Below are 21,767 nucleotides of genomic sequence, written 5' to 3'. Positions count from 1 at the left end.
AGATGCACCTCGAGAGACGATACAAGATGTGGTGTGGATGAGAATATGTGGCCAAATGTCCGACACTTGACAGATTTGAACATTTGTGTTTCCCACCATCAAAATGATGGATTTTATATGATTGACAATGAAAAGTGTATTTTAACAGAACAGCAAATAATTTTATTTGCACCTTGGTATGACATTTTTAACTTTATTAACTAATCTATCAACTATTTGACTAAAACGTGCAGGTGCAGAAAACCCATCTTAAAGGTCCAGTGTGTAAGATTTAGGTGAAAGGGATCTATTGGCAGAAATGTAATGTAGAATAATCCTCATGATGTTTTCTCTAGTTTGTTTCATCTAAATTGTATGATTTGTAGTTTTCTTTACCCCAGAAAAGACCCTTTATGTTTAAATACTTTATATTTACATTGAGGGGTCCCTCTCTACGGAGGCCGCCATGTTTTTTACATTAGTCCAGACTGGACAAACTAAACACCTTTTGAGTTTTTATGACAACTGAAGCTACCACAGGTTCTTTTTCATGTTTGGAAGTGGAGATGAGGTGAGGGGTGTTTAGCTGCAACATGTAATTTCAACACTAGATATCACAAAGTTGTACACACTGTACCTTTAAGTTTGGATAACCTCGGTAAAGTGCAAAGTGTTTTCTCCCCTCTCGCTCCCCCCTCGTCTCTCTCTCTCTCTCTCTCAGGCCCTTTTCCCACGATGCACCGCTGTTTCGCTAACAAGAGAGGTAAGCCAATCGAAGTGACCCGCCTTAAGCTTGCTGTTCGCTGGTCTTGTTTTCTATTTGAAAAGCAGCCCACACTCTCACAGGCCATTTATCCAGTATCGTAATGACAGGGGCAAACACTTGCTCGATCCAAAACAGCACAAATGGATCTAGTAACAGGTTTGGAGAGCAGAGCACTCTGAAGCAGCACTCCTATATTTCTGTTTTTCTTTTTTTATGTGGATGTGAGGTCTGCGGGGGGGAGTGTACATTTTTATTTCAACACTGTCACGTGTGTTCTGGCTTCAAAGCGGGGCGGTGCTGCACACTTCAAAGTCTGCTGCCTGCATTTCTTCACACGTGTGTTCATTTGGGTATATGCATGTTCATCCAAATGTCCTGGAGGACCAGAGTAATGAGACACCCCCCTGCACAACTAGGCTTTTTTTTTTTTTATTGGCTGGAAAATGTACAAGACTCTGCCATGAGCGGCGGCAGCACTGACAAACAAACACTTTTCACGGGGCAGAACCACATGATCTCAGCATAGGGACATAAGAGCGAGGGAAAAAAGCCCTGTGTTTGTTTGCTGGCTTATATGTGTTGGTCTTTCAAATGAGAATAGAGCTCGACGGACCATGCAGACACACTCTGTCTGAGCTGCAGTCTGCTGCAGAATTGCAAAGCAACGCGGCGGGGGGACCGTGGAATAAATCGACAGAAGCAAAGAGGGAATGAATTATATTTTAAAGAAGAAAACTACAGCCCGTGGGTATTTTCACTCGGGGTCTGTTGGGTTTCTTTGAAGCGAACCCTGGTGTGATGTCAGCATTTGCGCTGTTTATTTGAACAGGTGTGAACGAACCCCCGGTGTGGGCATCAACGCCGAGGACGCCCAAACAGCACAAGTCTTGGTCCACCTCCAAATCAAGTCTTTGTGGTGAGACTGGAACACGGACATCAGAGGTTCTCAGATCCTAAACTCATATTTTTATCATCTTGGGGTGTTTGTCCAAAAGTCTAAAACAAACAAAAAAGTCCAATTGACATGATATAAAACCAGCAAATTCAAAATTGAATACCATGAATCAAAGTTTGCTTGATAAATGACTCAAAAGTTTAATCTGATATCAAAATAATTGTCACACGTTGTCTTTTTCCTTCACTGACTGCTGTCCGAGGTCCTGAAATTTTTAAATGTGATGGATGGAAAACAGAAAAAAGCAAAACACAAAGACCAAATGGAATACAAAAATCTCAGGGTTGAAAAAGAGTTGCCACAGTTGAAGGTTCCAACTTGTAAAGAGAAAATGATTTAAGAACAAGTTCAGCTTTTTTTGTTTCCCTGCTCATTTTTTTTTTTTGATACCTGCCGGTAAAGTTTTATTGCAGCTGCAGGAAACAAATTTCTCTACTAACAGCCTCATTTGTCCAGAAAGTGCAGCAGCACCGGGGCCTGCTGCGTTCTGAGCCCCGCTTTATCTCGACTGGAACATGTTGCCCTCTTGCCTTTGTTATCGCCAGCGCTGTCACATTTTCCAGTGGCTTAATCACAACGCATGGCATGGCAAGTTCAGAATTATTCTCAGAGGGCTGTCCAAAGGTGTTCAATGCCATAGAAGTAGGCAAGCACAAAGAGTGGTTGGTGTATTAAAAAATTTAATTGCAACACACAAAGTTTGCCTTTATCGTGCTTTTTTCTTACCTGTAATATCAGGTTTCTGTGGCATGAAGAACTGATAGAAAGTCGGCTCCGACAGGCCCTTGACATTGCGCGCTGTGATTTCCACTTCATATCTCGTGTTCCACTGCAGCGGCTGAAGCATCGCGAAATCATTCGCTCCGGGAACAAGCTTGGTCATCCACTGCTCCTCTTTATCCTGACGGGAGAGAAAAGAGGAGCGTGGAGTTTAAAAAAAAAAGAGAATGAGAAGGAGCTTTGATTACATTTTGTAGAGACAGTGTCTACGTTTTTTTAAATCTGGGGATTGTGAAAGCTACTACAATAGAAAAATGTGGGCGCTTATCCACTTGTGGAGGTAAAAACACAAATTCTCTGTTTTTTCATCAAGCTCACATAGAGTTATCTGCTATGTCATCTTTAACGTCATCCTTCCATTTCCTCCCTCCTCCCACCTCGTCCAACCGCAAAGAAAGGATTAGAAAGTGAAGAGTAAGGCTGACAGCTGCAGCCTAAAAGCACGGTGCACTCAACATTCTTGCCTACCCCTTGTGCATTTGAGGACAGAGGAAAGCACAAATGGGGCTTTTACAAAAGTCAAGGTCCGGGGCATTGATGTATGTAACATTTGTACAGATTGTCAGGGAGCTATGATGAGTCTGTGCGAGGTTTTCAGGTTCATCCTACTGCGCCCCCACGATGAAGCGGTGGTGTGCTCCTGATGCCAAATGAGGCCATAAGATTACTGGGGTGTGAAGCAAGCACCTTTTTCTGTGCACTGGCATCAAAAAAGCCTCGCTGACACTCCCTGACCCCCTTCTTCCGCAGCGTGTTTTCATCTGCAGCAGTATTATTTTAAATCGCTGTCACTTCCTCAACAAAACAGACGAATGCCTGCTTGGACACATTAGCACCGAGATTTGGACGAGCTGAAATCCACTTAGTCCTGTGGAGAGTTTTTGTGCGAGTGCCATCTATTCTTCACACACGCCTTATCTTGTGAGTTTAAGCTGCACTTTGCTATTTTACACACAAAAAACCCCCAAACTACTTAAACGGATGATTGAATTCAGACAGTGTATGTGTACTCTCATTTAAAATATGAATGGTGTGGATTGAAAAATAAAGATTCTCAAGCAGAACATTATACATTTCGCCGCCAACGCACCCACTCGACTCAATCAATGGGAACCTATCAAACCCGTGAGTCACACACACACACGCTGCTGGGAGAAAATTGGATTTCCATTGTTGAGTTTCTGTTGTGTTAAACCAAAAAAAAGAAGTACTTGCTTTATTCATTCTCCAAAATCTCAGTCTCCTTTTTTTTCTCCTTGATGTCATTTGGATTTCATTTTCAACGTGATGCATCGATGTGCCTCCATAAATATCAATTGTGAATCTGTGATCACAACACCCCCAAAAAATTATACAGTAAGTGGATCCCTATGTAAAGTAAAAAAATGAAATAGCAAGAAAATATGAAATTAAAAAGGTCATAGAATATAAATACATATATAAGTAGCACATACATTTTTGAATTATTAAATTAAAAAGACTAAATATTTTCTTAAAGCAGCTTGGAGCTGCAAACACTATACAAACAGGAGTACTCTGTGACTGTGGTCAATTAGTGTTTTTCAGCCCTGATAAGACCACATTGTATAAATGCTAATGAAAGGTGCTTCAGTGCTTCCTTTTCTTATCTCCTTTAGCATACAATCACATACAAAAGGAAAAGAGATGCCGACCCACAATTCCTTGCATAGCATCTGCCTTCATCAGCTGAATGATAATGTAGTTTAGAGTAAGTGCAGTTGGATCCTCTCAGCACTAGGGTTGGTTTCCTACGTCTTCATGAGTTCTCCTTTTTATCTTTCCTTTTCCGTCGAGGTTTAGGGAAAGTGCTTAGGAAAGGACATAGGAAGTAAGTCTTATGACTATTGGCCACGGTCTGTAATTTTTTAGGGGTCCATTTTCTGCTGCGCATTAATATAGATTTAATGTGCAAACAGCAGGACAGAGTATAAGGGGAAAATTAATTGGGGTACAAATTTTAATTGTAATAAAGAAGCAGGCTCTCAGGCTTTGGTTACTCAGATGATATTTATAATATCGTAGTTTGTTTATATGCATAGTTTAATGTTGGTTTCAGTCAATTCTTATCATTTGAGAGGAAATATATGGAAATATAGAATATTGCAAGTCATTAAAACTTTGTTCTTTCCTCATCTTTTGCCTTTGAGGCATTATCTCCACCAAGGAGGTTTTTTTTCCAGCTCTCAGTTGGTTAATTTGTTGATTTGTCTGCAGGATAATGCAAAAAAATTCAACTGGTTTCCAGAAAACTTGGATAGAACCCTTAAAAATTGGTTCAGGATCCAGGACTTTTTATTCAAATTTCTTCGATACATATAGACCAACTTCCCGGGAAAGAAATTCATGACTCTGGATGAGAATGTGTGCAATTTCGTGCTGATTCTAATACAAAGTGAGATCTAACGGATTTAAATGTGGTTTCACCGATTTTTTTCTGCCGCTGTACATCCACAAATAGAGCTACAAACCTGTAACTACCACTAATGTGTAGCTGAGATAATGTGGATTCAGTGGGAAATCAATGGTGCAGATCCGGCTTTTAAGGGTTTTTAGGCCTTGGCTGATAGCGCTCTTCTGTGTGCTATCCTAGTTTAGACTTTGTTGTGATTGGATTCTGCTGACACATTTGCAGATGCCATGTTCATCTCTGATTCACTTACCGTCTTGTACTTGATTATATACTCCACGATGGGCATCCCCCCATCATCCTGCTTGACCAGCCCCAGCCTGTAGGCCTTGCCCATTCCCCTCTGCCCGTGGACTGCCGGCGGACTCGGCTCCCCTGAGAGACACAAAAGAAGCAGGCTTCAGAATGAGATGCTAAAAAACTTCTTGTGTGAGACAGAATGTGTGCGTGCATTCCCAAAGAGGTGAGCAGGTGGGAATGTGAATATGAAATAAGGAAGCAGAAACAGGAGCGAGATGAAGTTGAATTAAATTCATAGTACAAGGCATCTCCCACTGTCTGGACTATAATTAATGTTGACTGGAGGCTCTTATTATTCCCTGTATTTAGCTAATTGGGTCTTTTTTGGAACACTCATCATCTGTAGCTGCACGGCTGTATAACATTCACTGGTGGAAACACCTTTTCTGTGGCTATGCCTGGATTTACTGCAACTCAGCGATGCCAGATTGCCAGAAAAAATAAAATGCTCATCATAAAACCTCGGCAGTGTATACATTTTTTTTTTTAAAGCTGCAGTTTTATATCAAGACGCAAATTTGACAGGTCCAATAATTTGGATTCATATCGCTGAAATATGAGGTTGTCACCATTTAAATATAAACACGCTGGAGTTTCACGAAACGGCAAATAGGTCTCATTTTACCAAACTTAAAATAGATTCTGCAGGATATTTGTAAATATATTTCTGATTTTTTAATTAAAATGTGCTCCCATTGCTTTCCATGGTGTTCACTGTCGAATATTAGAAGAAATTACCTTTATTATCATCTATCTACCACACATCATTTGTTAACTCCTGAAATGTGCCAATAATTCACAATTAATTCAGTCTAATGGCTACGAACCCATTGTAGTAATGACTTAAAGTGATTATGAAGTGGCCTTTAGAACAGCTTTGATTGGAACCTGAGGAGATGAGAGGCTCTTACTTTGAGGGGTTTCATTAAATGAGCTGCATGGAAGAAGAGGGAGTCAGACTTACGGATGGGTAAAGTCTGGAAGGTCTCCGTGTGGCTGAACTCCCCCTGACCTTTGCCGTTGACGGCCGCCACTCGGACCTCGTACGTCGTGTTGGGCTCCAGCCCCGTCAGCACCACTGTCACTGGAGAGAGACACGACCAGAGTTCATGACACCTGGAAATCTGTGGCTGCCGTCAATCATGTAGACATCAGAGCAAATAATTAAAAGAGAGGGTTTTGTTCTGGTGTTTCCACACCAGTGCAAAACCCTCTCTTTTCATAATGAATTATTACAGGCGGGAAATGAAAAAACAGAGTCATGAGTAGAAACCAAAGCCCTTTTCCATGCAGTCCTGAAAATATTTTTCAGAAACCTAAATTTTACATGTTTGAGAATTGGTGCATTTATCATATCGTCATCTTCCACCTCTTTCCCCACTTTCTCCTGCTGTGCCAAAATGAAGCTAATTATCTGGGGCACAGGTGCCGCCATCTTGCACTTTTGACATCATTTGGAGCCTGAGTCTGCACAGTAGTGACATTTCACCTCATTTTATATCATCAAATAACGAATTAAAACCAAAATTACTCGAAAAATTCAAACATGAACACACTTGAACTTGAACAGAAACCATCTTTGATGCTTTGCGCCGTGTTGTTCAAACCCTGCTTGCTCCATCACCTTTTGCAGCCCTGCCAATGCTGCATTAAGTCGAATTATTGGTTTTAAAAGGAAACCTTCATGGAATGAGGCGTTCAGTCACATGAGTGTCATTTCAAATCAATGCTGAACAAATATATCAAAGCAAATCTATTATTGTATTGAAATCTACAAGATAGAGATTGTCCATCATCTGCCATGTGTTCCTTTGTGAAAAAGCTTAAACTAAATTTTTACTCTGCAAATAGAGCATTTATAGCAATTTCTAGTATAAATGAATAATGCAAAATAAAATGATCATTGCGCGTCTCTTTACAATAATAGTAAAGAATAAATTAGAATTCAAAATGTATATAAAGATGAGATTGGAGTATGACTCTAATAAGATCACTGTGTATTATTCTGAACATTAGAGCAAGTATAATATGTTCAATTGTAAACTACATTGATTATTGAAGAACACAGGAAATCTAATTTTAAGACCACATTACAGATTCCTATTTAAATTGTAAAGTCTATTTACATAAGGTTTACTATCAGAGTGTTGGCGAGAATCTTAATGAGCCTGAGTGAAAGTTGTTGTTTTTGTCAGTTCTGCACAAATTAAATACTTGGATGGTAATAGGTGCTTCTGCAGTTCTTTCGTCCCACTACTGAAAACAAATACTGCAATTTGCGAGCGTGCTAGGTTACTTTCCAGGCTATAAGCAAGCATTTCAATTTGGGCAAAAACATTCAAACGAAATGAGTCTCGGCATCTCATTATATTGAATTACTTTCTGCAGAGGGTATCTGAAGTGGCTCATATGATTATATGATGGCACTCGACTGGTTAGTAATTAGTCTTGCTCATGGTTTTAATATTTTAGTCTAAATGTTAAATAAAAAAACATTGAACTAAATTACACATATAATTAAAGTTTATTTAGTTCTTTCCCCAATGTTTCCTTCCTTTTTTTTCCAACATGTTGAAAACATGTTCTCCTTCGACATATGAAGTATATTTCTAATTTATACTCTAATTGCTACTGGAGCTGCTTGTTAGTATTCACCTCACCGCCATCACCATGGACTCTGAAATGAGGGATATAGTGATAAGCCCCTCAGGTTTGTCAGACCTGCTTATCACCCGAGCATTTATTCTCCGGCTTCCATTTTCCTTCCATCCATCCTGCCCCTAATGGTGTAGTTTTCCACCAGCAGAAAAACAATTTGGAGTCATAAAAGCATAAAAGGAAGAGGAGGAGGAAGAGGAGGAAGAGCGTGCGCATTTTGCGACACATTTTCTGAGCAATTTCACCTTTCTCAAGCAGCAATCAGTTGCCACTCCATTCCACTGGGGTCAAAAAAAAACATTAATCTCACGTGGATTATTTCTTCAGTTGGAAGCCCGAGAGTACATTTTTAGGTAAAGATCAGAAATACTGTTTGATTTTTATGCCTCACAAGCTGAATGGAAGTGAGCGGGAAAGTTCCGACACACGACACTAATGATACCATCAGTTTCATGTTAATGTTTGAGAAAATGAACATACATTTAGAAACCAGTGCACTGTAATAATCTAACGAGTTCTCTGACAGTGCCTTATATTTGATACTATGATATGAGTTTATGTTCCATGGGACAGAAAGGATGTAATTTATCTCTCCATCACTCCTGACCACTACTTTTAACCACCTCTTCTCTCCAGGGCCAATTAGACGTCATTTTATTTTTTAGGTGTCTCATTAAATGGCCGACATCCTTTTATGTCTTCATATTTAATAATATTTAATACCAAATTTAAAGAGCAACGTGTGGATAAACATGAAATCGACATCATGATACAGGTGGAATATTTAGGTCAGAAAGAAAACCAACTGTCTTCTTCAAATTCCGCTATCTCTACACACCACAGGCTCACTCTCTCTCTCTTTCTCTCATCCAATCACAGCCTGACTCGGTCACTTGCAGGCTGTCGAACTTTAAACCGCTCCCTCCTGTTATTCAGCTGAGTACTGTAATTACTGAGTGACCTATCTTCATCCCTGCACCGCCTCAACTCTGGACACCCAATCATCTCCCTTCACACCGTCCAATCAGAAGCCCTTCATTGGATCCTTGACCCCACACATAAAAGATGATTGTAAATGTGAGGATAACAGCAGGGTTCTGTTATGATAGCAAACCATAGGGGAATTGGCTTTGTCCCTATGTCAAGTTATAAGCAATTGAGTAAAAAACACCACTCACTCTGAATGCTGTGTGACTTAATGTCCCTCCATTCCTGTGAGCCCACCTCCTTGTACTGCACCAGGTAGTAGCTGATGGGCACGCCACCGTGCGAGTCGGGCTTCATGAAGGTGACGGTCGCCAGGCGCTGGGAGACTGCCGAGAGACGCACGGAGTACGGATTCGACGGCACATCTGAAATGAAAAGACGGTGGACGTTTTTTTTACATTGAATTATTCAAGCTTGTGGATTTTGCGGTTTGCCTGATCCCCTTGCTCCATTTCCGGATCTGAAAATCACAAACTTGGATGAATCAAAGCAAGACAGCACAATAAAAACTGTAATACCACTCAATTTGTTGTTAAACAAAGCCTAAGTTACTGCAGTGTAAATGCAGCAGACAGAACTTCCTGTGCCTCCCACCTCTTGCATCACTGTCATCGCCGTTATCAAACTAAAGACGGACATTATTGCTGTAATAACTCTCGGCCCTGAAAGCAATTTAACACAGTGAGAAAATTCATTTTGAGGTGAGGAGGAACATCACTCAGCTGCATCTCTCACGTGTCCATGGACTTTTTAGCTGCTAAACCAACATGTTTACTACATTTTCTTTTTCCTTTCAGAACATCTGTGCATTGTTGTGGCCTTATTTAAAAACTGATATCTGCAAAACAAGAAGCGACGAGTCCTCAACTTCCTCTGGAGCTCATCTACCCTGCACACCTCTGTTATTGGTTCAAACTTTAACAGCAGCATCAGTGTGTATATGTGTGTTTCCCTCTGTGTGTGTGTGCAGAATTTGTTAGTCAGAATAACTTCCTAAACATTATTATTTTCTGCAAGACCATATATTAGGTCAGCTTTTTGCTCACCACTTTTCTCCTTAGCCAGAGCAATTCAATCTGCACTAAAGATAATTGGGCTGTACAATTGTGTATTAGCCTGCGCTACCGTAAATTAGGGGGTACTTCAGGAAATAGCGAGGGGTATGGTAAATCAGCTGGCACTATTTGAGATTAGGCTAGCCTGAATAGGGGTGGCGAGTGAAGACATTTATCTTGCTGAGAATTGCAAATAAGGCTGTTAGCATTAGTAGAGAGGTGGATGGTTAGAGTTACTGTGATTCTTAAACTCTGGCGTCCATGATTGTACACAAGCTCCACTCAGAATAAAGTCAACAATGTCATTAGTTCAGGAGAGGGGGTCACACGGCGCAAACGGGTCAGCTCTGCAGACCCACCTGCCTGCGCCAGAATGAACTCCTGGTATCGAACTCCAATGTTGTTCCTCGCTGTGCAGTTGTAGCGGCCGAAATCCCTGTCAGACATCGGAGTCACCTAGAACCAGAGAATAACTTTAATGAATTACAAAAATATAACTTTTACATACCTCTTTACGTTTTGTTTTATTTATCCAGGAAGTGTAGAGATACTATCCACCTCCCGCTTATACAGTGCATTGACTGTTGCAGAGAGCTGGAGCACATCCCAGGACCATTATACAGAAACAAACCACCATTATACCAATGTCTTCAATCAATCTAACCCCAATCGGCATGTCTTTGCCTGAGCTGCATCAATCCAGGTTTTCTTTACATTAACGATGGATCAAATGACAATGTGCGACATGACGGGGGAAAGGAACTAATCATTTACAGGACGTGGTGTCATAAGAGACAAATTTCACCTGGGTCACCAGCTTTTGCACTGCTGCTCATCCTTACAAACATTTAACAAGCTTAAATTCAACTATTAGAGACCTTCACCGAGTGTAATAATATCCAAACTATGCAATATTATCATGTGCAATGTTATTATCTGCAATATATAGAACTAGTACTATATTTGTATATGTACAGTATATACTATGTTTTAATACCCTATGTTCGATACTGATTTTATATTTATATTTATTCTGATTGGTTTTGAGGTGGTTGAACAGAGAAATAGTCAAGATTAATACCCTCTTTTACTTTCTTGATTTTACATTGTCATTTAAAGAGAAAAATGTACTGAAAATGAGTTAAACTGCAAACAAATGTGGAGAAGCTGTGCCCTGCTGCGACGCCTGTTTCTTTCATTCTCTCTAATCAAAAGACAAATTACTCCTGAGAGAGACAATAAAGACAAATCTCATCCTGTCCTGTCCTCATTTAGGAGCTGGAACAAGTTTCATCATCGTGATTACAAAAAGTTTCCATCTATCAATTTTTCCGTACCGTCAGGGGATCGATCAGGTATTGTGAGTGTTCTCTCATGTTTTGTACTTGCTAGCAAACAGGTCGTGTACCCACCTCCAGCACAGACTTGCCCTCCTCACTGTGCACCCGCGTGTTAGCAGTTCCCTCTGCGGAGATGGTGAGGCGCTCTCGCCTCCACAGCATGGTGGCGGGAGGGTTGGACATCACAATACAGCTTATGTTCACCGGGTTCCCCTCCCACGAATAATAGATGGTGTGATTGGTCAGGAACTTTGGTATGTCTGCCGAATAAAGAAAGAGATATTTCATTTATGGTAATGGAGGCTAAACGGGACCTGGATTTTTTAAAGCATGGAATATGTGGCAGACAGTTAAACACTCTAATCAAAGGTGGAGCTGAGTTGGATGATAAAAGACATAAAAATGAATCGCTGAGGCTCAACCCACAAAAAAAAGCATTTCATTAACAGTCCCCAAACTCTCTTTGCAATTTTAAAAAGAGGAACTAAAATCGAATTGAAGCCACCTCACGCTGTGGGGAAGGGAGGGGAAATCTCCATTACGATCATCTCCGAGAATAAAAATAAATGCAAACAGAAGCTCATTTGCCCCGGCAAATAGGAAGGGCAGTAATGGACGATCGGAGTGGCGAGCAGTCGGATTTCTCTCGGCCCAGTCAGCCCGGCTCAGTCGGAGAGGCATTATGGTTGTTTTATGTTCGCTTGCAGGATTCCATTAAAGAGATTGATGCCCAGCTCTCTGTCACAGCCGAGGACGTGTTATCCCCCTGCAGCCTGCAGTGACTTAGTAAATGAGTTCATTAGTTCAGTGGCGATGGCTGGCTTAGCCCCGCCACACTCACACACACACAGTCTCTCTGCAGAGCGCGAGTCGAGTCGGTGACCGAGTTGTCGACTGACAGAGACTTTGCCTTATGGTTGGGGAGCTGGTGGATGCATGTGAGATTTGTTTTCAATTTCTTTACGAGGATGCCATGTAACTTTTTCCAACATGTCAACTTTTCAGGAGTTATGCAAGAACTGTTTTAAAAGGGGATCCGTGAACCCAAAAGTCGCCTCAGCCCGAGGAAGAGAAAATTGGTTTCTAAATGACAGCCGAGTCATTTGTTTTTTTTTTTACCGGTCACTGTGTCTCCGGATGTGTTTGTTTGTCTGCCCTCTCTTTTTTCTGCCTCGGAGCTTCAAGGTCGAATCGCTGCTCCTGGAAAATACATTTTTTTCAACCCGGTCTCATTCAGGCCAGCAGAGCCTGCTCTCGTAATGAGCGAGATAGTTCCCAGGACAAAATGGAGATCTTTGCTACAGAGCTCATTAGGCAGGGGATAGTCTGTCCCAAATAACCCCAAACAACCAGCACTGAGGAACGGTTGTGCTCACTGGGAAGTAGGGGAGCTGTATCTTCAGGAGTGAAAGGCGATGCGTGATATCCTATTACTAATTAACCCTTCTGGAGGCTGTGTGTGTGGTGCAGTGGGCACATTAAATGTGTTTCATTTTCCCATTAGGGACATGATACCATATATATGCAGGGAGTGGAGGAGTAGGGGAGGCGATGTCAGGTAACCAGGGCTCCAGCAGTCTTATTCAATTTGTACATTATTGCTGGAGCTTTGGAAGAAATAAAAAAGGAACTACATAAAATATAACTAATATAAAAGTCAAAGAAACAACAAGTATTTGGATCACAACAAAGATCGATACAATGTTAAATTACAGTGAGGCTGAAAAAACATCTCACTCAGATGCATCTTTTGCTATTTTATCAATGATTTCTCTTAAAGTTATGTGTACAATCATTTTACAACACTGTTGATTGGTCTGTAGTCTGTGTCCACTGAGGTAAAAGTCAATGCCATGCTCAGTAGCTGTTACTCACACTCGATGTCCAGGAACATGCTCTTCTGATGACCTCCGATCCGGCTCAGTGCCTCGCAGTCGAAGCGGCCCAAGTCGGCGAGCCTCACGCCGCTGATCGTCAGCACAGACTTGCCGTGGCGCCCACGGACCTCAAAGCGTCCGTCCTGTCTCTGAAGACACAAAGCACATAATTTTATGTCGGTGTGTTAGCAATATCAGCGGTTTCAGATCTTCAGTTCAGAAAAGGTCAGGAAAATGTGAGGATGGTTTTTATTCACATCCCTGATATGCTCACACAGTTATTGACCTTATTAAGTTTGGGAAATTGTATTTAAAGGAGACTCTACATTTATATCTGTGATGTCTAAAGTTGGAGAAATGATTGATTGAGTCCACCGAGTAAAGTTCCTAATCCAACTTTGTACTCGGGACTGACTGACAGCCCCTTGATCCATTTTGACCCCCTTCCCCCTGTGGTGAGCAACTGTCACTTGTCACACAGAGTCGGGGTGCATGCAAAAAAAAAGAAAGAAAGAAAACTCCTGTCCATTTATTACAAGGTCATTACATCTGTATGAAGACAGATGGTATCAATTTGAAGCTACGGGTCAATTACAGCAGACAAGGCTATCATTCCAGCGATCGACACTCACTCGTAATGAGAAAAAACACCCCAGGAGCATGCCTGCTGCAGACACCATGCAGCTGTAGCCTCCAGACAGTTACCTAACAGATACCCTCCGTCACCCCCGAGAAACTACTTTTCAGCTGCCTGTGGACTCGGGGTTGACGTATTTGAGAGCCGCATGACTGCAGCGGGGCGTTTTTTTGGTTTAGGACTAGAAGACGATTTGGAAGTCAGATTCATTTTAGTTTAATTATATCAAACAATCCAACGTTCTGTATAACAACTAAAAATATAACCTTTTCGCTTTGCAAGTCCATGTGTCCTTCCCATTTCAGATGATAAACATGAGGAAATAACGATACAGTGGTGAGATGTTGGTTGAAACTTTAAAAGCCATTTTAAACTCCTTGCTCTGAATGAGTAATATCCAGCTCCATACCTACACATCTGAATATCATGTGACCATACGTGTACACTGAGCACATGCATGCATGAAATACTGTATGTCAAAGGGTATACACAAAAAACATCCATCTGAAACACAAGTTTACTTTTCCCACATTGTTGCCCTGTAATGAGCCAATTAAGTCAACTTAGAGAAACAGCTTTAGTGGAGTAAAAATAGAATATAATTATTTAGCTCAAGGCCTGAGAGTATAATGTAGAATTGCACTCAAACGAGTTTGTTCCTTGTATAGGAATTAGAACAAAAAGAAGAAGTTAAATAAAAAATGCTGTGGATGAGAGTCAAATCAGGCTCACAGTAAGCCTATTTAGCAGAGGGATACCCCACAGTGCATAGGGAGGTTTTTCTACTTGCAGCCGTAATCGGCAAAATTCTTGTTTGTGTTAATTTGCGTCATTGTTGGTGATTATCACCGACTTCCGCTGTGAGTCTGCAATGTTATGTTCAGCCGTGGTGGCTATTATTATTCAAGCTGACGACCTTATTCACGCCATACTTCGTTATCTTCGTTACGGGGTGCATGCGGCAATGCGGTGCTGCAGGAAATCTAAAAAATAATTTCCTGATGAGTATTTTTAGCAGCAGAGCTTCAGGGGTGAAGCTGCGTTCATGTCATGGTGGAGTTGCTGTAATTACAGGTTTCCGACTTGTGAATATGCAAACAACAGCTGAATCAAAATTACGACCGGGCAACCGATATAAACTCTCCAGGGCCTGGTTCTGTCCAGAGGTAATGAAATCCGCCTACCAGCACCTCTGAAGCTGGTTAATTACCATGTTATATTTGTTGTATTTTATCACAATGAATCACATTTATATGCTTTTTTGATAGCTAGCAAAAAAAGCCCTCATCACCTGCCTCTGCTAATACTCATCACGTGTCTAAGCCTCATAAGCCTCGGCCGTGAACCCCCTCTTCTGAATCACACGCTCTTTATGCTGTCGTTCTTACGCTGCTAAGGTATTGCCTCGTTAAGAATGGCTTATCTCTACTCTTATCGCCACAATACTACCGACCAATGAGGTGAAGTGGCTTTTAAAAGCCTTGGTTCTGGTCCCTTTGTGTCGCCGCTGCATCCTTTGCTTGTTTGCGTCGCCAGCTAAGGTCAATGGGATTGCGAGCGTGCGCACGTGAGTTGAATAGGAATGCTGGAGATGGGGAGGGATGAGAGAGGAGGAGGAGGAGGCGGAGGAGAAGAGGAAATCTTCCAGGAGGGAACTTCTGAGTCAGGAAATTACACGCCACCCCACAACCACCCTTCCTCCCACCTCCTCCTCTGCCCCCACCAACTGACAGGGTCTGTGTCTAGAGACAAACTTGGCCCCTAAAGCGCAGCCTGTTTGATATGCGGCTCGGTGGAACGACGAGGCAAGCGGGCAGACGTGAACACAGAGCGACTTGCCTGCACGCCCCTAGACACACACACCGCAGCTGCAGCATGGTTACATGCGTACTGTACACACACGTGAACGGCGACCACGTTCACACGAGATACGCGGAAGCTGAGGGAATAGAGCAGATTAAAGCAGCAGCAGACAGTAAAAGCAAAGCTGGGCAGAAGAAAAAATAGGGTCCTGTCCCTATCTGATCCATAAGACCTCAGAAATGAGAACGTGTGGGGGTTGACATTGAAATTCCAACTGCAATCTCTCAAATGGGATTCGAGTTCCTGTGTTGCTGTGTTAATTCAATACTGGCCAATTTTCAGATATTAAAAATGTCAGCTGTAAATGTGGGCTGGAAGTCCAATTCTGGCGAGCATGGCTAATTCCAACAGTTTGGAATGGGGTGTGAACCACTCTAATGAATAGTGCATCACCCTCATCGCAACAACATAATGACATTGTACAAGGAAAACGTAGACAATCTGAGGGCTTTCAACATGCCTGTGATCTATTTTCCTCTGTGTTTTGCAGCTGCTTTTGTGACCAGGTATCAAACAAGACACAAAACAATAATGTCTTTTGAAAGGAGATCAAATCAACACAAGCTTGACTCCTGAATAATTGAGGAAAAGGTTGAAAAGTTCTTAAGTTAACATAAGGTTAACAACAGGCAAAAGCTTTTAAAGGATGATGCTTTTCCAGTTTTGCCTGAGGAGGTTATTTTGTTTTTATTATATTCATGTGTCTGTTAATTAGCAGGGTTACATTAAAACTACAGGACGGACTAACATGAAATTTGCTTTAAAAATGCAGTCCAGGAAAATCCTCCTTTCCCATGCATAACTGTGACATACTGAAGAGTGAAAGAGAGAACTGCATTACATGTTATGATAACTATGAGGTCTGACGGTCTGCGTGGATCGTGAAAACTTTGTGGGCGAGCAAACGCACAGCAAATATTACTGAACATAGCCAAACAGTGCAGCACTGGAGAAATTCATGAGAGTGGCGGGCAAATAAGAAATATCGCGGGCCACTACAGTCAGTGTATATAAAAGTCCCTCAAGTGCCCCCTAGCCAGGTAGAGGCTGACATTTTCTATACGAGCTGGAAGTGGTTGACACGTCACAATAGAGTGGAAGGACGGGATCTACAACCAGACAGACAGAGGCTAAAAAGAGGAGCTGCAGCAATGGAACATTAGAGCATGTAAACCTTTTCAAGCAATGACACCAACTCAAATTATGAAGCCGGGCATGAGCAGAATAAGTCTCTTTAAAAGTCACAAGATCCCCCCTGTTTTGCATGAATAGAACAGAGGCAACGCCAGTTTTACAAACCTGCTCATGATCAAAACAATACCACAGGAGTGAAACAATGGCGAAACTCATATCCCACCTCATAGTTCATAATTACACTCCAAGACCTGCCTCCTATTATGGTCTCGTAGCCAGGGGGTCACAGCGTCAGTTGACAAAGAATGAGAAGAATGGAAGCAGCGTTGTGTAGAGAGTAAAAGTGAGCCCATTGTAGCTTAATGTCTCAACAAGAGAAGCAGCGTGTGGATATGCAGATTGGGGAGCAAATTGAGAGAGGAACATCCTGCTTTAAAGTTAAATGACTGCAGCCATCCATCATGGCTCGTGCTGCACAGGCCGTGTTTGTCTTTGCGTATGTTTAGGTGTGTTGGTTTGCACTATGCATTTCCATAATTGCATTTGCAGCGGGAAGAGAAGCACTTACTCTCATTTTTGGCTGTGATTTATCAACCCACAGCGATTCGAGCCAATGCACACATTCATTTTTCTCTCCGCTGACCTTTTTCTGCAGCAAAAAGAATGTCTGCCTTCATATTTTTTTACTCCTTCTGAGAAAGCTTCAGCTTTGAAGCTGTGATGGAAGTGCGTATGGTGCCGACATTAATGGCAGCTAATTCAGGAGTAATTACTTTCCAAGAAAATGCGACTGCAGTTCATTCTACCTTTGATTTGTGCGACTCGTCTTACGGACAAAGTGAATAATTGATGTTGGGAGAAAAAAAAAGAGAGACACAACTGAACCTTAGTATCTTCTCAGGTTCTTTTGTCAGATAAAACAAAAAGTCAAAGTCACACAGAGCTACAAATTGGAGTGTACGTTGGATTTGTGTTCGTGTTTGCCCTGAAAACATCAAGGTTCTTGCAGCGTCTTTTTGCCGAGTGCTAATCAGAATAAATATTTGCTGATTTCCCGTCATTCCCACTGTTCATAATAAAATATGGATCAATGTAAAGGTGCCTTCATGGTTTTAGAGCAGCTTTGAAATTATAAAAGTCTTTGAAGCTAATTCACTTGTCAATTATAGCAAGCTAAAGCAAATGGGATCCAGCATCGACTTTTGAATGTGATGGTTATGTGATTATTAGCATCTGCCTTTGGACAGGCCCTGAGCAGCACTGTCAGCAATAAATTGGCTCCAATTGCATCATTTCGTTTCTGGCAGATGGGAGTGATTATGTCAGCTTTTATTTTGATGAGGACCTATACAAGTAATGACCTGCTCATGCTGGCCATTTATTTTTAGGGCTCAACCATGCTTCACACAAATACTCAATGTTCCTTTGGATAAATAATCATGACATTTTAATGAACACCATTAAAAGAGAAGAAAAACATTATACATGTATTTCTATTTCTGAGCCACAGCTCCAGCTGTATTACTTCAGTCTTTTCTCTGAGTCAGGACACCTTTGTCTCATCACAACCTTTAAAATCCCCATGAATGAAACTCAATGATGGCATCTGACAAGGTTGGATTTTAAATGTCCATTCAAAAGTGACATTTTACGAGAGAGTATTGCATTGCAGTAATGTCACACTCAGATACTGATACTGTGCGTATATTTTGAGATACACAGCCAGCTTAAATACGGAGATGATTTGGTAAATAACTGAAGTCAAGTGGGGGTAAATATCACAACCTATCCCTGTTCCAACATCAGAAACATTAGAGTGTGTTGGGAGGGTGGGAAGAGTTTAAACATTATTATGTTTTGGTTATGATACATGTTTTTACTTAATCCTAGACAAGCATCAAATTTGAATGCGAGTAGGTTCCTCTGCTCGTTTCATTGTCACCGTCCGCTCACTTGCATTGTGGTTGTGTTTCCGTTGGGAGGCTTTTGTAGCTTTGTATTTTCATGAATGCTCTTTTCAGAGATGTCTAGTCCACCAGATGATACCATTAAAAACATTACTGTGAAGATTCTCAGTCATCCAGGTCATGGTATCTTCAGAAGTTGAACAAGTACTTGTGTGTAAAAATATTGGTACTATGACCTTGTATTTCCTAAATGTATGACAGTTCATGTGCAAAGTTAGTTATTAGTTGTAAATGGGGTGTGGAATCTATTTTAAGTAAATACTTTTGTATGTGCTTTTTTAGTATATATATATATATATACACAACATATATGAACATTGTAAGCTGCATAATATCCGTATAAATTATGTCCCAAGCTCATCACCCTAACACGTGCTGCACGATGTGTGCGCACACACAGACACACACACACAGAGCCAGATGGAGGCTCTGGCAGTTTCTACCTTGTCCCCGTCCACGAAGGTATGGCCGTCGCTGGCTCTCTTCCAGGAAATGTCGGGCAGAGGCTCGCCCTCGGCCACGCAGGAGATCATGGCGGCGCTGCCCTCCACGGCTGTCACATTCTTCAGCTGGGTGATGTGAGGCTGGACTGAAGGCCGCAGAGGACGAGGGGAGAAATAATAAAGAGGAGAGAAAAATAAAAGTGAGCAAAGAAGAATGGACAGCAAGGCAGTATGCGGGAGGAGTGAGTGAGAAAAAGAGTGAAACTGTCAAAGATCTAACTCTTAAGGGAGAGGAGATGAAGGCTATACCATGGGGTTTGAACACAGAGCTGAAGCATGACTTTGGTACTGACAGTCTAGGCCACGATCATTTATCCACTGCAGTCATACTCTCCAGGTCTGGCATCAACACGCGCCCTCTGGCCTATTTTTCTGCCTTGATGATAACACAAAAAAAACATGACTTTGGTGAAGTTTTAGAGCAAAACCGCCTCCGCCTCTGTGTATGCTCAACTTGTAGTTTTAAGTAAATATAGATTTTTGTCTGGGGAGTGGGGGTATGTCGTCTCCAGCACCCTGTGATTCACTATTGACGCAGAGCAAGCACCACAACATGTCCTGAAAAGCGTGAGGTTGGTGGCCGCCCCCTCCACCCGACCCCCTCTGCTCGCCTCCTACTGATAAGGCGCTCTAGGCAAAGCCCTGGAACACCATGCATGTCAAGGGCACGGAGGTAGTCATACAAATCATTGACACCCCCCCCCCCCATCACCACCACCACACAACACCACCACCACCACCACACACAGACACACACACTGCACGAAAATCCTCAACAGGGTCGCTTGCGGTGTAGCATAGCATAAAATCCGAAAATGAAGAGGGAAGTGAATGGAAAATAGTGACGACTGTACTGCAGGTGTTTAACACAATTTGGGGAGGGATATTTGTCGAAGCATAGGTTCACACGTTTGCACAGGTACACACACAAACACCAGACTTATTCTGGGATGATCCTTTCCTAACCACTGTGTAAAAAAAGTGTTAGTTAAGTTGAATCAACAATTAATTGCAGGATGGGTCATATTTTAGTTTCAGCTGTCCTGTCAATCGGTTAGAAACTTGGTAATATCTAAGTCCAACAAGGCAAGACAAAGGATGAGTTGTACAATCAGACTAGAATAAATGCATCTGTATGTATATTTATCCCATTCATGGTATTTTGTTTTGTTTAACCCCTTTGGATGTCTGCAAGTTGTCTGCAGGTATTGCCGAAAATAATAGTAAATTACACATGGGAGGCAGGAAAAACTGGTGCACAGGTAAGACCAGACAGAGACAGGAAGTAAAACAAGCAGAATTGGGTAAGAAAATAAAGAAAGTAAAAATAACTAGAATATCTCTGCCAAGGCCCAACAGTCTCCTTAAATTCAATCAAGCTGAACTAAATTCTACACACTCACACTCGTAAATATGTCTGATTCTTTTTATAAATATCCATGAATTATTTTCGGAGGAATCAGTGTGAACGTCATAAAATTCACAAAAATTCCTGGATCCATCTCAAAATGTAATGAGTTCTTTCTCCGCCTGTGTCCCATCTATCCACAAGTTTCAAGATCTATTGAATTGTTTTTTTTTGCTTAATCCTGCTGACAAACATTGTTCACAAATCCACACAGAATGTTTTGAGTCTGACTAGAGCTTCTTTAAAAATCTTTGTTGTGCACAGTGTTATTATTCTCAATGGGAATGACGTTTAAAAACACAAAAACAAGCCCCAAATTTCAATAAATTCAAATTATGAGCGCTGATGAGTTTTTCAGTTAACAATCGAGTCCTAAAAGCCCATTTTACTCAAATAAGTCAAGCAGATATTCCAATCAGCGATAAGTTGTTTCTAAAATAAATCATCTGCCTTCAAAAATGATCCAGAATCAAGTGGCGGTTTCTTGATAATGGTGCGGGAATCTTCGTGATTATGTTTTTGTGTGGAGACAAAAACATGCTGCGGCGGGAACAAGTGAAATTATCTCCAACCATTGAAATTTTTCTTTGTCTAGGAAAAAAAACTTTACAGCCTCCTAATGAGACTAAATGACTTGTTCAGAGGATTTCTGCAGAGAGGAAGATGAGGAGCACTTCAGTTGATCACCCACATCTATTAAAGCACGTTATGACTTCTGGTATCAGAAATACACAAAAGACATAAATAATACAACACAAATACACACTTGAAATCATCCGGCTCCCGTATAAAAACTGTTATTGGTGCAGAGACCGGTCTGAACCAGTTCTCCATCTGCTCCCTTATCTGCAGCCATTTTGCCCCAGATGCCCTTCATCATGCAAATATTAAATGGGAAATGTCTCATTTATCAACCATGGTGCAAAAAAGCACTCTGCAGGGAACATTATTAAAACTCATTATCTAAAACATTTGGACTCTAAATGAGAAAGAGCCGAGATGCATTTGTGTGCCGAGAGATAAAAATACAGAATTAATTCAACCTTCTAGGTTCGGGGGAGAGTTTGTTTTGTTTTAGTTTGATTTGTACATTTAAATTGAATTTTGTGCGTTTTTCTTTAACCAATTGA

General features: G+C 41.4%; 1 protein-coding gene across 6 annotated transcripts in view; it reads right to left on the bottom strand.

The window, feature by feature from the left end:
• LOC109638878 (neural cell adhesion molecule 2) overlaps positions 1-21,767 on the bottom strand; it is a 381,983-nt gene that overhangs the window by 24,875 nt on the left and 335,341 nt on the right. For 5 of the 6 annotated variants that reach the window (XM_020102061.2, XM_069521441.1, XM_020102060.2 and 2 more), the window contains 8 exons: positions 19,170-19,315; positions 13,124-13,274; positions 11,321-11,508; positions 10,268-10,364; positions 9,045-9,218; positions 6,173-6,292; positions 5,162-5,283; positions 2,427-2,601 (listed from right to left, as the gene is read on the bottom strand). In XM_020102061.2, coding sequence (XP_019957620.2) covers positions 2,427-2,601; positions 5,162-5,283; positions 6,173-6,292; positions 9,045-9,218; positions 10,268-10,364; positions 11,321-11,508; positions 13,124-13,274; positions 19,170-19,315 — 1,173 coding nt within the window. Of the gene's footprint in view, positions 1-1,158; positions 1,742-2,426; positions 2,602-5,161; positions 5,284-6,172; positions 6,293-9,044; positions 9,219-10,267; positions 10,365-11,320; positions 11,509-13,123; positions 13,275-19,169; positions 19,316-21,767 lie in introns of those variants that run through there. The other variant, XM_069521443.1, reaches the window with a different exon arrangement.

Source organism: Paralichthys olivaceus, chromosome 24 (genome assembly GCF_024713975.1).
Source record: "Paralichthys olivaceus isolate ysfri-2021 chromosome 24, ASM2471397v2, whole genome shotgun sequence".
Lineage (NCBI taxonomy): Eukaryota > Metazoa > Chordata > Actinopteri > Pleuronectiformes > Paralichthyidae > Paralichthys > Paralichthys olivaceus.
The sequence above is the reverse complement of the archived record's forward strand: the minus strand, read 5'-3'. Positions and strand labels throughout refer to the sequence as shown.